This window comes from Podarcis tiliguerta (genome assembly GCF_965153285.1).
Source record: "Podarcis tiliguerta genome assembly, chromosome: 7".
Taxonomy (NCBI): Eukaryota; Metazoa; Chordata; class Lepidosauria; order Squamata; family Lacertidae; genus Podarcis; species Podarcis tiliguerta.
The window spans coordinates 38055640-38071822 of record NC_139540.1 but is presented as its reverse complement, the minus strand read 5'-3'; the positions used below and the strand labels follow the sequence as shown (position 1 = coordinate 38071822).

At 40.8% G+C, this 16183-nt stretch overlaps 1 protein-coding gene across 1 annotated transcript in view; it reads right to left on the bottom strand.

The window, feature by feature from the left end:
- The window catches only part of ATP6V1H (ATPase H+ transporting V1 subunit H), a 38141-nt gene that overhangs the window by 20992 nt on the left and 966 nt on the right, over nt 1-16183 (bottom strand). The window contains exons 2-7 of the mRNA XM_083451234.1: nt 13634-13757; nt 11013-11115; nt 8333-8422; nt 5571-5684; nt 4018-4122; nt 3076-3117 (exon numbers count right to left, since the gene is read on the bottom strand). Of these exons, the coding sequence (XP_083307360.1) occupies nt 3076-3117; nt 4018-4122; nt 5571-5684; nt 8333-8422; nt 11013-11115; nt 13634-13737 (558 nt within the window). The 5' untranslated portion in view covers nt 13738-13757. The remainder of the gene's footprint in view (nt 1-3075; nt 3118-4017; nt 4123-5570; nt 5685-8332; nt 8423-11012; nt 11116-13633; nt 13758-16183) is intronic.

Sequence of the window (16183 nt, the reverse complement as noted above, 5' to 3'; positions counted from 1 at the left end):
GCTGGAGCCGTACCTATTTATCTACTTGCACCTTGACGTGCTTTTGAACTGCTAGGTTGGCAGGAGCAGGGACCGAGCAACAGGAGCTCACCCCATTGTGGGGATTCAAACCACTGACCTTCTGATCGGCAAGCCCAAGAGGCTCTGTGGTTTAGACCACGGTGCCACCCTCGTCCCCTAAGCAAAGTAATAAATAATAACCCCAAATCACTGAAACCACCATCCTTCCTGTATTGCATCAGCAAATAGCAGAAAATCAAAATCACTGGTAGTGTTCTCACCATTCTTTAATATCTATACAAAACACATGTGGAAATAGGATCAAAAGCTCCAACCAGATACAGCCCCCTTACTTTTCCCCATAACTAGAAGACTGACAATATTAAAAACTTCCCGATACAGGGCTGCCTTCAGGTAACACTTAAAACTCTTTGGTGGCACATCAGACTAGCATAAGGAGTCCAACCTTCCATGCTTTTCCGTTCATGATTCCCAAGCACACAAATCCTAAGACACCTGGAACACTATGGAAGCAGTGAAAGTTTCAAAGCATTCCCTTTGTCTTGCTCAGCTGTTCTGGACAGAACTGTCTCAGGAACATGCCTTGGCTTGGCAGGGCAGCAAGCCTTGTAAACAGGTTTTTTTTTGGGGGGGGGGTTAGCAAAAAGCTGGAACATCTAAGAAAGCTGCCATCACTAAAAAAATAAAAGTGAGTAACCTTTTCAGATTTTTTGATCCTCCTTGCATTTGTTTTTATTTATTTTCCTATAAACCAGACCCTTAGGATCCTTATGGAAGGCAGAAAATACATTTTAAACAAATAAATCAAGGATTTTCAAGCTAATCCATAACTGAGAGTTCACCAACCTTTTCCCCAAACCCTTCAACACATAGTATCATACTGCAGGTGCCACATTTATGAAAAAAATAAATTATGTTTAATTACATCCAACCATATGCAAATTAAGTGCAGCAGCAGAAATTGTGTTTTTAATACATCTCCAGAGCTGCCCATTTATCTCAGGTTAGTCTCCATAAACTGCTTCTATGAAATAAAACCTCAAGCTAAACTGAAGGAATGCAGAGTTGATTATTTATTGCATTTATATCCCAGCTTTTTCTCCAAGGAGCTCAAAGGGGCACACATTGTTCTCCCTCTCCTCATTTAATCCCCTAAACAATCTTATGAAGTAGGCCAGGCTGAGAGGCAGTCCCTAGCCCAAGGTCACCCTGTGAGTTTCGTAGAGTTGCCTGGTCATTTGATGTGCACATCAACTCCAAAACCCCTCAGATTGTCAACTGTCAAAGAAAGACTTAAGTTGACTCAGTATTCATTTAAATAAGTTGAACAGGAAATTGAGTTAAAATCAGCTTCCTTTTACCCATTTTGGAAGCTGGGTACTATTGTTTTAAACGTTCAGTTATTCCCTCCCTTCAACCCTGTGCCTCAGGATAACTGCTCAGCTATTACACGAGTCCCTAATGACAATAAATATTACACCTGATTACATTTCTGATTCCAAGAACGTTTGGTATAGCCTGAATTGTTGGGATTTTTTTTATTTCTTAGAGACATCAAGTGGCAATACTGAGCAGTACAGCTTTTGAGATAAATGACATTTCACAATTGCTTTCTGAAGCATCTGCAGCTTAATGGACTTCTAATCCAGGAACATTATAATATTAACGTACCTAACAAGTATTCACAGAAGGAAATGGAGAGAGTAATTTTTAGCACAACAATGTTCTCTGCAGAGCTCTATTTCCCCTCCAGATTTACTGTGCCAATGGATAAGAAACACCTGTTTTATTTTTATTTGTTAACTACAGAACTGTCTTCTCCAGATCAAATCTCACAAAAACTTCCTGCAATATCATCAACAACAGAATAGTAACCTGCGAAGGCTAAACAGGTTGGGCGAGGCTGGGGATCACAGGTTGCAGTTTTACAGTACAGATACCCAGAGAGTGAGCCAAACCTATGCCTGGTTTCATTACTTTAAAAACAACCACCCCACAACTGTGGGACTGCTCTCTTATCAAAATATAAGCTAAACAAATAAGATCTTCATAAAGGATAAGATATTACTGCACATATAGTTTCACCCATTTCAATGCCATCATATCGTAGTGATTGTCCAAAAGTGCAAAGATGGATAATATTCCTGTGGGATCTGACAGTGCCGCATGCTTAGGATCACCCTGAAAACAATCATGCCATAAACATCTGGCCCTCCAGATGTTGCTGGATTATAAATCACAACTGACTGGGGTTGATGAAGTTGGAATCCAGCAACATCTGGGAGGACCACAAGCTCCTCATCCCAGCCGTAAATGATCGAGGAGCTGGCTGCAGAGATTTACAAGACAGAGGGATCCTGGGAAGAAACCTCAACCTCAGAAGCTAGTTGGATTTGATATATTATTCAAAGTCTCTATTGCTTTATTGGCCAGAGAGTCAAAGGACCTTGGGAAGCTAAAGCCTATTGCCCAGCCTCCCAGGAAGAACATCACGGCATGGGGAAGACCAATCTATTGGTCAGAGATAGAACAGCTGCATGAATCTTTCCCTCCCAGAAAACATTCTGCTCCAAGTGCCAGCTGCCCTAGGACTGTAGAACCAAAGAGGTGCATGGTCTGGCCCCATCCATCAGCCAGAAAACTAAGGGCTGCTGAATTGTGGGTTGGTGTGCACGTCCCAGTGAACTCTGAGTTTATGGGTATCACCCATTGTTTGTAAACTGCCTTGAGAGTACAAATCTTCTACATCAATATATTTGGAAAATACATTTCAATCCCGGTTACTGCACGAGCCTTCCTAGCATCAGTGTCCCACAAGAAACAATACTCTGGGCTGGATCCAGACAGTGCAATCCTAACGATGTCTACGCAGAAGTAAGTCCTATGAAGTCCACGGGGCACACTCCGAGATATATGGAGTTAGGACTGCAGTTTAAGTTAGTCATGCTTTAGTTCCTTTGAAATGGTAGTCGGGGCCAACATCTCCCACTAATTTGAGTGTTTCTAGCCCACTGTATCAAGAGAAAGATTAACAAGTTATGCAGAGATACTTACATCTGTTCCAGGATCATTAGCACTACCACTGCTGCGTAGTTTCTAGCATGGAAAGGAGAAAGTTACATTTAAAGATTCGCAACAAGACAGCCCTTATGTACAAATCTAAACATGTAGCCTAATGAGAGAGAGATATACATATATTTATTTTCCTACGTGTGACTGCATTGGAAATAAATTTCCGACCATCCCCTAAATATTGCTCACAAGGGTGGCAGTTAGTCACACATCTGGGGTGACTCCTATTCTGCTTCCAAATGGTTGGCCGTGGCACATTTGCTCCCACTATCCAAAAGGGGAAATGCTTTATTCTCTTTCAGCACCTCCCACATTTGACTCAGAGCATAGCCACAAAGTACCAACATTTCAAGCCAAGTAATTAACATTTTCTGTACATTGCTACGCTTCAGTACATTTAGATATTCTGCACATTTCAAGTATTTAATCCTCTTGCATTAATGAACTTGAAAAATGCTTAATTGGCCGAGTGTTTCAATAAAATGTATATTTCAAGTAATAGGGAATTTAGCTCTGTCAATATATACCTGGTACCACACAAAGCAGCAAAAATATATCCTGCCCCAAGAACCTGGCCACTGTAATACACACTGTAGGAAAAAGTTCCAATAACTTAGTATGTACAATTCCCCACTGCAGCTACACACACTACTACTCACAAAAATAATTCAGATTTAAATGCATTTACTGATTTGAATTTAAGGGCTCATTGGGGCTTGCACAGGAGAAGTTTGTTGTGGAGAATGAGCTAAAATCATGATTAAATACAAGTAGTCGAATTGTAGATCTGCCAAATATACCTGTTTATAAGCACTGCAATATCACCAGATCCCAACCTGGTGACCTCCAAGTGTTTTGCCGTACAACTATCATCATCCCCAGCTGTTGACCAAGGGGAGCTGCACTAGACTATAATATAATTACCTGCGAACTAAGCTGGGTCTTTATCCAATTGAAATAATAATTTAAATCGCTGCCTTCCATCAGTTCTCTTCCCCAAGCTGCTAGCTTGGCAATAATTCTGGCTGCCTGAAAGAAAGTGCAGAAAACATAAACTCAGACACATATTATCATAGAATTTGCAATAACATCATCAATGGATACAGCAGAGGAGCCATTGTTCAGCGGTAGCACATACACCTTGCATGTAAAAGGTCCTGTGTTCAACTTCCTACATCTCAAAGCAGAGATGGGAAAGACTCTTTTGAAACACTAGAGAACCACTGGCAGTCAGTGTCAAGACAGTACTAAGCTATGGATGCGGGTGGCGCTGTGGTCTAAACCACTGAGCCTCTTGGGCTTGCCGACCAGAAGGTTGGATGTTCAAATCCTCACGAAGGGGTGAGCTCCCGTTGCTCTTTCCCAGCTCCTGCCAACCTAGCAGTTCAAAAGCACGCCAGTGCAAGTAGATAAATAGGTACTGCTGCAGCGGGAAGGTAAATGGTGTTTCCATGTGCTCTGGTTTCCGTCATGCGGTTCTGTTGCACCAGAAGTGGTTTAGTCATGCTGGCCACATGACCCAGAAAGCTGTCTGTGGTCAAACACTGGCTCCCTTGGCTTGAAAGTGAGATGAGTGCCACAACCCCATAGTTGCTTTTGCCTGGACTTAACCATCCAAGGGTCCTTTACCTTTTTACCAGCAGTCTGACTCTGTATAAGGCAGTTTTCTATGTTCCTAAATATTAATACCTTTTAAACAGGAGTGTTACAATCTAAGAACCTTAGTTGCATCCAAGGAAGAGGGCTGCAGTTCACAAACACTTATGCCATAGTAAATTTGTTAGTCTTTAAGAGCCACTAGACTCTTGTGAGAAGACAATCAAATAGCATAATCCCTCTACCACATCATCTCTCTTACTAATCCGGCTGGTTCAAGATCTTTACTGATAATAATATATGGCTGTCTTAAAATGTATTTAATCGCTGGCTTTTGATTAGCTAAACATTTGGAGCCTCTTGCCAACCTGAGGAGCAACAGCATAAAAGAGAGGCGTGAAAAGGGGCATTAGAAGAAAAGGCTAGCAGTTTAAAAAGAAAGAAAACCTAGTCATTAGTTTATATTTATGAACTGTCCCATTCTAAAGGTTTGGGGAAAGAGAGAGGCTGAGCATTACAGCTAAATCTAATAATGTTCATATAAAACTAAGTCCTTTACCCTGGTCCTGTTTAAATCAACACTTCAAACAAGGTGACACTGAGGGGTCATACAGCACGTCCATATTGTACTCTGGCTTGGTCTCTGAAAATTTTATAGTCAGATAATGCAGGAATACTGCTAGGAATGCCTTCCTTCCATGAAAAACTTAAATACCATACTTTAAATAAAGCTGTAGTGTTGTTAATGGACAATTTATATAACCCTTAATTATAAAGTGCTGACAGGACATTGATATTGAAGGTCTAATAAATCTGTCCTAAGTTTTGCAACCAAAGGTCCCCTCTCAAACCTAGGCTATTTGACTGATCGGAAAGCTTACCATGTGCACAGTGAAAAGATCTTGACGATTCAACATAGGAAGGAAATAGGACCATGCAGTGTTCTTGCCGCGTTTTGCATAGTCAAAGAAAATACTAACACGTTGGTGGTTTTCCTGCAAGCAGCATAAATGGAAAGGAAACACAGAAAACAGATGGAGACAGTTTTATCCTTGGGGCACTTGGAGATCAGCTGAGACTCTTGAGGCTTAATTTTACAAACATAGTTGAAACATAGTTCTATATAAACACAGTTCTATTCTGTATGGATTGTTTTCACTTGCATATGTACATTGTATTTTTAAATAATAATTTTTATTAAGTTTTCAATTTTACATTTCAAAATAAGCATTTTACAAACTTTAAAATATTCATTGACTTCCCTTCTCCGTCCATGGCTCCTTTTACATATTATATATTCCTGCATATTTTACTATAACCATTCAAATCAGTTTTCCATTTTTAGATCCATTAAAAATTATTTACTCTGTTGAATTTATCTTAGTGCTGCCAGCATTCTCAGCTGTATACAGTTATTTTCCATATATTCAATAAATGTTTTCCACTCTTTTTAAAATATATGTTCTACTTGCTCTCTTATTCTATGTGTTAAATCTGCAAGTTCTGCATATTCTGTCAACTTAAGTTGCCAGTGCTCTTTAGTCGGGACCTTGCTCACCTTCCATTTTGGGGATAACAAAACACAGGCCGCAGTTGTTGCATACATAAATAACCTTTTCTGACACCTAGGAATTTATGTCAAACAGGACTAGGGGAGGGGGTTGGGGGGGAGTAGTTTTAAACATTTTTTTCAATTCATTATAAATCATTTCCCAATAAACTTTTACCTTTTTACATGTCCACATGTGAAAAAGGTTCCCTTAGTTTCTTTACACTTCCAACACGTATCTGATTCTGTTTTATAAATCTTAGCCAACCTACTCGGAATTAAATACCACCTATGAAACATTTTCAAATAATTCTCTTCCAATGAATAACATGCAGTAAATTTCAGGTCACTTTTGCAAAGTTTATTCCAGAGATTAAGATCTATATTGTGTCCTATATCTATTGCCCAGTGTGCCACTGAAGTTTTAACAAGACAGAAGTTTATTCTTAGTTTGTAGGAGTTCTTTTTCATATTGCGAGCCTTGGTCCAGAAATCCATTCTTTCTATCTAATTTAAACATGTTGTATATCTGGTGATATTGCAACCAACCCATAAGTTGGCTCCTTAAGTTTTCCACTGATTTCATTTTGGGGTCGTCCCCCCCTGTAAAATCCAGCAGTTCCCTGTAAGTCCCCCATTGTCTGCCAATGCATATGTACATTGTTGTTGAAGCTGCTTCACGAACAGACTTCTGTTGAAAAGCGGTCTTTAAATGTTGTAAGCAAACAAAACTAGATGCTGGACTAGATGGATCGTTGTTTGATTTTGCAAGCCAGTCTTTTGTTCCCCCTGCTTTGGAGAGGATTCATGCTTCTGGCAGGAGATTTGAGGCCCCTACCTGTTCTGACTCATTATGATTCTTTCACTCTCAGCTTAAACTTTTCAGGTGGTATGCTTGCCCAGAATATCAGCACAATGTGTTAATTTAAAAGTAATTTGGTACAGCAGCCCAAGATCTGCCTGTAAGTGCACTTAAGAGATGCTGCCTGAGCTTGTATAATCACCATGATTCGTGCTAAGCATGTCTTATTTTAAAAATGTAATTGCTACAAATCTAAAATATTAGAACACATTAAGGTAGTTTTGAACTATTCAGAACAAAATGTATTGTTAAAAAAACGCAATAAAATCAAGGAGGTCATTGGGCCGATAAAAGATTTGTTGCCAAGCAGACAGAACTGGCTTGCGCATGTACATGGAAATCAAAGAAGTTATGCATATGTCCAGTGAGAAATGCTTTGCACATTTCATGCAAAATGTATTTTTCTTACTTCCTTTGAAGGGGAGAAACACATCAGCAAATATACAGCATACCTGTGACAATAGCATCACCACCAACCACAGCTTCCCTGACCACATGAACCACAATGTTTTATTACCCTGCTACTCCCCTCCTTACAGAGGCAATCAAAGCAACTAACAGAATTCAAGAAATAGGCAGAATTAAAATATTAATCCACAAAATGAATATCATAAACAAATAACTACGGACAGCCTAAGAAAAGGCTGAGTGTCAACAGACAAACTTAAAACAGCAATAAAATGAAAAGTTACTCCCCTAATATTTGACTGTTCAAGATAAAATGGATAAGTGGGCTCATTATTTATATTTGATTAACGATGATCTTATACAATTTACACTATATGCAATGGATAAAGTGCTGTTCTGTAGGATGTAGTCGGGAATGTTAATAAAAATAAATGCATATCTCTGAGGGGTTTTTTATTTTATTTTTGAAAAAGGTTAACTGATTCATCTATTGATGGTTTCAGCCACACTTGTTCCCAGCTGCAAATGCAATCTTACTAACTGTATCAAAGGTACTTTCCACAAAGTACGGAGTGTAGGCAGAACCTAGCAGATGTTGATCACAGAAAGCTTATTCCACAAGGCATTGCTGCTCGGCCACCGCTGATCATTTCAGCAGATAAAGCACACAAGCTCCACTAAAATCACTAAAGGCCACTTGGTGCATAGGCTCTAGCCTTGCAAACCAATTTAAAGTGGGCAGCAAGCAGAAAGCTGTCTGCACTGAAATAAGATACCCACATACCAACAAGCACTGGAAATGGGGGGAAAACCAATTAACTTACCTGCAGCATATCATCCACCATTGTTAAAATGTACTGAACTGTTTGTTCCTTGGAGATGTGAGTCATGAGGTTTATGAACGTTTTAGCGCACTAGGGAGGAAAGAAGTAATCCAAAGTAAGTTAGAATTATTCGCAAGTGTTTTCATTCTTATTTTCATTTGGCAATTTTGCAAGCACAGCCTGTGTGAGGAACACTGAAACAATCCAAAGTTGCTTCACTGTAATAAACACAAGTATTGGGAAACTCCTCCCCAGCCTACTACTATTGCACTGGCTGCATTCATTTAATCAGCAGTCCAAGCCGAATTTGGCAATGATTTCTTGACTTTTTTCTCTAGAATATAAAGGTAAGGTAAAGGTAAAGGGACCCCTGACCATTAGGTCCAGTCGTGGCCAACTCTGGGGTTGCGGCGCTCATCTCGCTTTATTGGCCAAGGGAGCCGGCGTACAGCTTCTGGGTCATGTGGCCAGCATGACTAAGCCGCTTCTGGTGAACCAGAGCAGCGCACAGAAACGCCGTTTACCTTCCCGCCGGAAAGGTACCTATTTATCTACTTGCACTTTGACATGCTTTCGAACTGCTAGGTTGGCAGGAGCAGGGACCGAGCTACGGGAGCTCACCCCATCACCCCTTCTGATCGGCAAGTCCTAGGCTCGGTGGTTTAACCCACAGCGCGACGCGCATCCCAGAATATAAAGGTATGCTGTGTTTAATGCATGCCCTGTAGACACAAGGCCACAGATTAAGAGAACAAGACACAATCCCATAAAATAAAGCAGGTGGTAATAACCTTTGTCCTTCCAGCTGCTGCTAAATGGTATCTCCCATAATCCCTGTCCATTGGTCATGCTTGCTGGGCCTGATGGGAGTTTTAGTTCAGTAGCATCAGGAGGACAAAAAGCTCCCCACACCTGAAGTTAAGGTCTACTATGGTTTCTAACAGGCACAAAGGGGAGGCAATGATGAAGACATTTCTGCATGCTGAACATCACTAACTTCAACAAAAATGTGAAAAACTGCCCGTTAGACTTTTCAAAATTAACTAATATGGGAGTGGGGGAGATTGATTTTGTTCCTAGTCTGAACAGGAGAAGACATATTCATAGGGCAAGTGCTCCAACATAGGGTTGCCCTATGTCCGGAATTTCCCAGACATGTCCTGTTTTGGGGGGGCCTCTCCAGGCAGAATTTGGCACTGTACTTGAAATGTCCGGATTTTGGGGGGAGGGATATTTATTGGGGGAGGGGTTGGAGGGACACATGCATGCCACCAAAGCGTGGAAGAGGGCAGGAAGTGTCCGGGAAGGTCATTTTCAAAATATGGCAACCCTATCCAACAACCATTACTGCATTAAGAGGAGTACTTATACAAAGTGTGCCTATATTTTAACAAGCAACTTTTAAATAATATTTACAATGGCTGTAGCCAGATATGTACAAGTGTCAGTATACTTGTGCAAGAAGGTTTTTGAGTTGTTTCCTTCTCACTGCAGCCCCAACTTCCCCCAAAGCTGCTCTGCAAAGTCAAGGCACCCTCTCGAACAGTATGGGGTGGGGCAAAGAAAGAAGAGAGTTGCAACAAAGGAGGTGGCAAATCACCAGGCAAGGCTGGGAAACTCTGCCTGAAACCCTGTAGAGCTGTTACCAGTCAGTGTAGACAACAGTGAACCAGATGGACCGATGTTGCGGCTCAGTATAAGGCAGTATAACCCAGTGCTCTATGGCACCCTAAGCACATTCTCTAAGCACCAAGTGTGATTCACACTAGCATGCAAATGGCAAGCAGTTCAACTACACTTTTGGATCAGTTGCACACAAAAATCTGACTGCAATAGCAGAACCCATAAAATGCTCAAAAGGAGAGCTGCATATTCAAACAGTGGTCTAAGGCATTCTAACATGACCTATGGACTCTGGTGAAACTTCCATGATTTAGTCTGCCTTTGGCAAACCACACCTGGAATACTGTGTCCAATTCTGGGCACAACAATTTAAGAAGGATGTTGACAAGCTGGAAGGTGTGCAGAGGAGGGCAACCAAGATGAGCAAGGGTCTGGAAACCAAGGTTTATATGGAACAGTTGAAGGAGTTGGGTATGTTTAGCCTGGAAAAGAGGAGACTGAGAGGAGATATGATAGCCATCTTCCTATATCTCAAGGGCTTCATATGGCAGAGGGAATAAGCTTGATTTCTCCTGCTCTGGAGGGTAGGACTCGAACCAATGCCTTCAAGTTACAAGACAGGAGATTCCAACTAAACATCGGGAAAACTTTCCAACAGTATGAGCTAATTGACCATGGAACGGTCTCCCTCAGGAAGTTGTGGGCTCTCCTTCCTTGGAGGTTTTTCAGCAGAGGTTGGATGGCCATCTGCCATGGATGCTTTAGTTGAGATTCCTGCATTGCAGGGGGTTGGACTAGATGACCCTTGGGGTCCCTTTCAACTCTTCAATTCTGGCTTGCATTATTTATGCTTCTTGTCATCATACTCAATGGTAGAAAGTACAGAAGGCATACGGTTAATTCACCAGGACATTTTCACAAATGATCTATGAGGAAAGCTGGCACAGAAGCAGAAATATAGATGCCAAACTTTTAAAACCAGAATGCCAAAGACAAACAACCACACACATTGGCTGTTCCTAGAACAGGAGATTGCCCCAAAGAGATGCTGGGTTACCTGGCTGCCTTCATTTTTAATCAATTCTTGTTTCTCTTCTGGGCTCCTTTTCTGCTCGAATCTTTGAATAAATTCACAGTCTTCTGCTGAAATCATCTGCCCTCTAGCAAGGAAAACAAAGCTTTAAGGACTTCCTGTGCTATCATTGTTTTACTGCTTGTAGATTTAACAGAATATATCCTGCTGTTAAAAAAAAAATTTCCCGAGGTGCTAATGTAATAATTTCCTACAGTGACTGTTTAGTGAGCACACTTCCCTTTCCAAACATATTAAATAAATTTGGAGCATGTACTGTGTTTAGCCCAAGAGCATGGATGCTGTCCAAAGCCATTATCTTGCAAGGAAAAGGGCAGTGAAGACCCCAGTGTATCTTTGATGATTCAAAAGCTTCTATGGAGCCAAGGCTAATGGAATTTTTGACTTTTTTTCCCTTGAAGCAGTAAACCCCAACTCCATGCCTAATCATAAACTGCTTTTGAAAGGTCTACAGTGGTACCTCTTGTTACAAACTTAATTTGTTCCGTAGGTCCATTCTTAAGCTGAAACCATTCTTATCCTGAGGTGTGCTTTCACTAATGGCACCTCTGGTGCGCAATTTCTGTTCGCATCCTGGGGCAAAGTTCGCAACCAGGAGCAGCTACTTCCGGGTTAGCGGAGCTCGTAACCTGAAGCATTTGTAACCAGAAGTGTTTGTAACCAGAGGTACCACTGTACTTAGTGTCATAAGAACTTAAGAACAGGCCTGTTGAATCAGGCCAAATACTCTTGTACAGTCTACAAGAACAGCATAAAGTTGACCATGTTTTGAGTAAACTGTTTTCAAGTCTTTATACCCTTGGGGTTGATTTGGAAGCTCCAGCTATTGTAGACTGCAGCAGCCAGATTACTTTTTCCCTTTTCTGGTTAAGAATACTTGACACCATTGTTAAAACAGCTGCAATGGCTGCCCATCTGCTACTGAGCCTGGTTCAAGGTTCACGTATTGATTTACAACTTGAATCCTGGATACCTCAGGGATCTCCTGAAACCTTGTATCCCAGCTCCATCACCAAGATCATCTACAGGAGCATCTTTGGTCATTCCCTGAGTTCGTGAGGCTCATCTGACAACAATGAGAAACTGAGCCTTTAGTTTCCACCAGTCCTGTGGGAAATCCTGCCAAATAGTTCAGTGGGCACCTTCTGGGCCAACTTTTAAACGCCTGCTGAAAACCTTTCAGTTCCAGAAGGCCTATGCAGGCAGTTAGAGTACATCGTCCACAATGGTCAATTGATGTGTGCTTTTAATTTCTCTTTTGCTCTTAACTTGTTCTTAAATGTTATTGTTTCATTTTACATTTATACATTGTTGTAAACCACTGTAACATATTTTTATAAATAAATAAACGATTCAGTGTATTTCTATGTAGCATTAACACGTAGTGGGTAAACCACAGGAAATCATCTATTGATTGTGAATTTCAATGTACTGTACTATTTTACCTTCCCTTAAATTTAGAGTTAATCAGCACACTGCTTAGAAAAGATTATCAAGCCCAAAGAAAAAAGCCTTATTAAAAATATATGTTTTTAAATTGCAAGATAATATTCATTCCTACCATTTCAGAATAGTAACCACTCCTGGGCACTGGTGCCAATAAATAAATAAAGATTCTTAGAAAGCAGTCCTACATGTTTCGGTTCCCCAACACTCTGACAACTTTCCAATGACAGACCGACATAATTCCAAGGCCATGAGGAAAAACAGCTGCTGATTAGGGATAAAGAGCATGTCCTAAGTGATGTTATTCATTAAAAAAAGCCCTCTTGCAGTCAGTCAGTGACACAGTAGCTTGTGATTAAGTTTTCCTTTTAATTATAGATTTTCCTTGCAAGAAGTGCAGTTCTTCTGTTCACATGAAGTAGTAACAGTCATTTTTTTTTAATTTCTTTGCAATATTGCATTTGATCAGGCTGTAATCTCATTACTATTATTGTACTACATAGTATTGTTCCAATTCTATAACTATTTCATCAGAAAGAGCCTGGCGAATATTAGGTGTTTGCTTTCCTGTGAATTTCACTGGTATTGTTTGTGAATTAATGAATCAAATTGGGGGGGCGGGGCGATAGTAAGTGAATGTGGCCACAGCTATTTAGACATTCCAGCCCACCCTTTGACCTGGCAATGTTCTTTTGTGCTGGTTAAATTCTTCTTTGTGATCTCTATTTATCTCTTCTACAAACCAACATGCACTTATGGGCAATGGAGCTCTGGGAGGCTTTTTTGTGTGTAGTTAATTATGTAGTTACCGGTAAATGGCAGAAAGCAATCTTAAGGATAGTGGAATTCCTCAACAAATTGGCATTTTAAAACCTGGACTTTGCCAGACTTCTGAAAAAGTTTATGAAAACTGTTAGGAAAAAATATTTCTATCAATCATACCCATCCATGGAACCCTACCCTTATTTGTTTTAACAAAATATCATTTCTCTTAATAACAGTTAATTTTCACTAACTCAGTATTTTTCCAGCTCTCCTAATAGCATGCAAGACCTTCCATGAGCATAAAAACTGTAACTAGTTTAGAAGCCTAGAGATATATGCTCCTTCTGGGAACCTGTGCCCAGATACTAACTTACTGGAGATATGACTGCCAATTCACTTTGTTGGCCCGAACCTCGGCAGCTTTGGCAGCAATGATATTGGTGGGGACAGCAGCATCTACAGCACCCCGGATATCCATTTTTATGTTGATTTCAAAACCTGTTAAGAAAATAAAGGCTGCTATCAGTTTACATTGAACAAAGTGATTTCAAGAGTTCGAAATTGTGTTTATAAAGCTGCTAAACATATGAGAAGTGACTATACTTCATCCAAAAGTTTAAACCCCACTGATTTAAAAAAAGAATTAAGCATGTACTTAACTTTTTAACACTGAAATTAATGAGGCTTACAAGTCTGTACGTTCCATGGGATTGTTCCAGGTGCAGGCATTTGCATACCTTATTATTTGCTTATTTTCTACAGTTGCTCACTGAAAACCTATTCTGCATACACCTCAATTTTCCAGGAATTATGTATTATGCTATCCTGACTGTACACTGATTTGGAATCAAGCATCCTGTAACGATTTTCTTTTTAAGTCAAAGGCCCACACAGTTGCAGAAATATTACAGTAATATATACAACATGATTAGCTCTGAAAAGATTTCCATGCAATACATAAAGCAGTTTTGAATAAAACAGAACTATAATCCAAACTTAGGCTGGTTTTTTTGGCAATCCACATAACTTCCCATACCTATATGATATAGGAGATGGCGGGCAGGAACCACCCCCTCCCACAACAAGGTATTAATCCGCTCCCTGGCCCAGCCAGTTGTCCCCTCTCTGCTAGTTTTTCATCAGCCGGGATGGGGGGGAGCAGGGGTCCAGAGTACAAGCAGGCGTTCTGACCAATCCAAGCACCTGGTCAATGTCCTCAAGCCTTACCAACTAAAAGTCATCCAAAACAACAGGACTGGACAGTGCTCTGGACACCCCTTAAGGGTTATCTGCTGTAATAGTGGAGTCAAGATCCCAAAAGCGATGTTTTGCAAACAAGTCACAGCAAGCTGCCATCAGGTCTATCACCTCCTTTGGGCCAGACTGTAAAAGGCCCTGCACTACCAGGAAAAGCTCTGTTGGACAGCACAATGAGGATGCAATGGAAAGCCTAAATCTCAACAGGAAGTGATCTGACCCGACAAGGAAGTGATGTCAATATCAGATCACCTTCTTCCTGCTCAGCCAAGAAAGCAGGGACCAGAGTGTGACCTGCCACAAGCGTTGGGGCAGCCCCATGGTCGTCATGGCAGCCATGGAGTCCTGATCCACCCCAGAGCTGACAGCTTCAACATGGATGTTGAAGTCCCCCAACACCAGCAATCTGGGAGTCCTCAGCATAACCTCCAAGATCAGCTCTATCAGTTCAGCCAGGGAGACTGCTGGGCAACAAGACAGACAGTAAACCAGAAGAATCCCTACTCCCAGAGTCAGGAACACACATACTCTAGATATTCTCTCTCTCTCTCACTCACTCACACACACACACACACACACACACACACACTTGACAGACAGCCTGGAGAGAAAGAGTGTTCTCACTTCTCACATTCTATCAGCTCTGGCTCAGGGCAATTCCCCCCCCCCCCCCCCGAGGTAGCAGCTACTTTGTGGAACACTCTACTTAGAAAAGTTTGTTCACCTCTTTATTTCTTGAACAATTATTCCAACCAAGCTAATACAATTAATTCAAAAAATCCTCCCAGTAGGATATAGCTCCTCTGATGCTGGGTATTTTTTTTATGATTGTATTAGGATGGGGTGGGGCTTATCACACTTTTATATTTACTTTGATAGTGCTCATTCATTTTAGAAAAGTAGTAAGTAAATAAATAAATCAACAACAACACAAGAAAAAATGTGCAGTATGCCCTTTCATTTATCATAAACTATTCAGTGTTATGTGACATGGGCATTGTTCCAAAAAGGATCTGCACATCTGAGATTGTAGATTTGTTGCCAAATAAGGTTCAGGCTGCTAACCAAACTCAGTTTCATTTTTGAGACAAACAGTTTCTGGTTCAGGCAGCAAGTAATTTTGCCCAGATGCTAAGAATTAACTTGAGTTCTACTTCCTGTGACCTATAACCAATGTCACTTCCCCTTTCCAGCTAAGGGGTAACTTTTCAATTTGTCAACCCTATACACACTTTCTAGCTGTAAGCACATGTTCAAGCATGAACAAGATTGCACTGCATGAACAAGATTGCACTGCACATTATCCTAAAGTGACACATTTTTATTTATTTTTACAGAATGGAAGTATAGTTTGAATGCCAGAATGAATGACCTTCACCACTTCTGCTTTCTACTTTCTTAGGGGGTGTCTGGCCTAGTCCAACTCTGATGCCAAAACAAGCTGCCTGAGTTTTTAATGCATTAAATCATTGTTGGGGCAGAACTCTCCATAAACATCAGATAACTCAGCCTGACTGAACCTGTTCAAACTTCATCAGGACCATTTGCCTACACACAAAAACCATATAAACTGTTTCCTCCCTTCCACTGGAAACATGCAATGACTGTTATTGGATGAAACATCTCCTTCTGCCCTCTGTGTTGGTGTCAACAAGATCAAGTCTTAC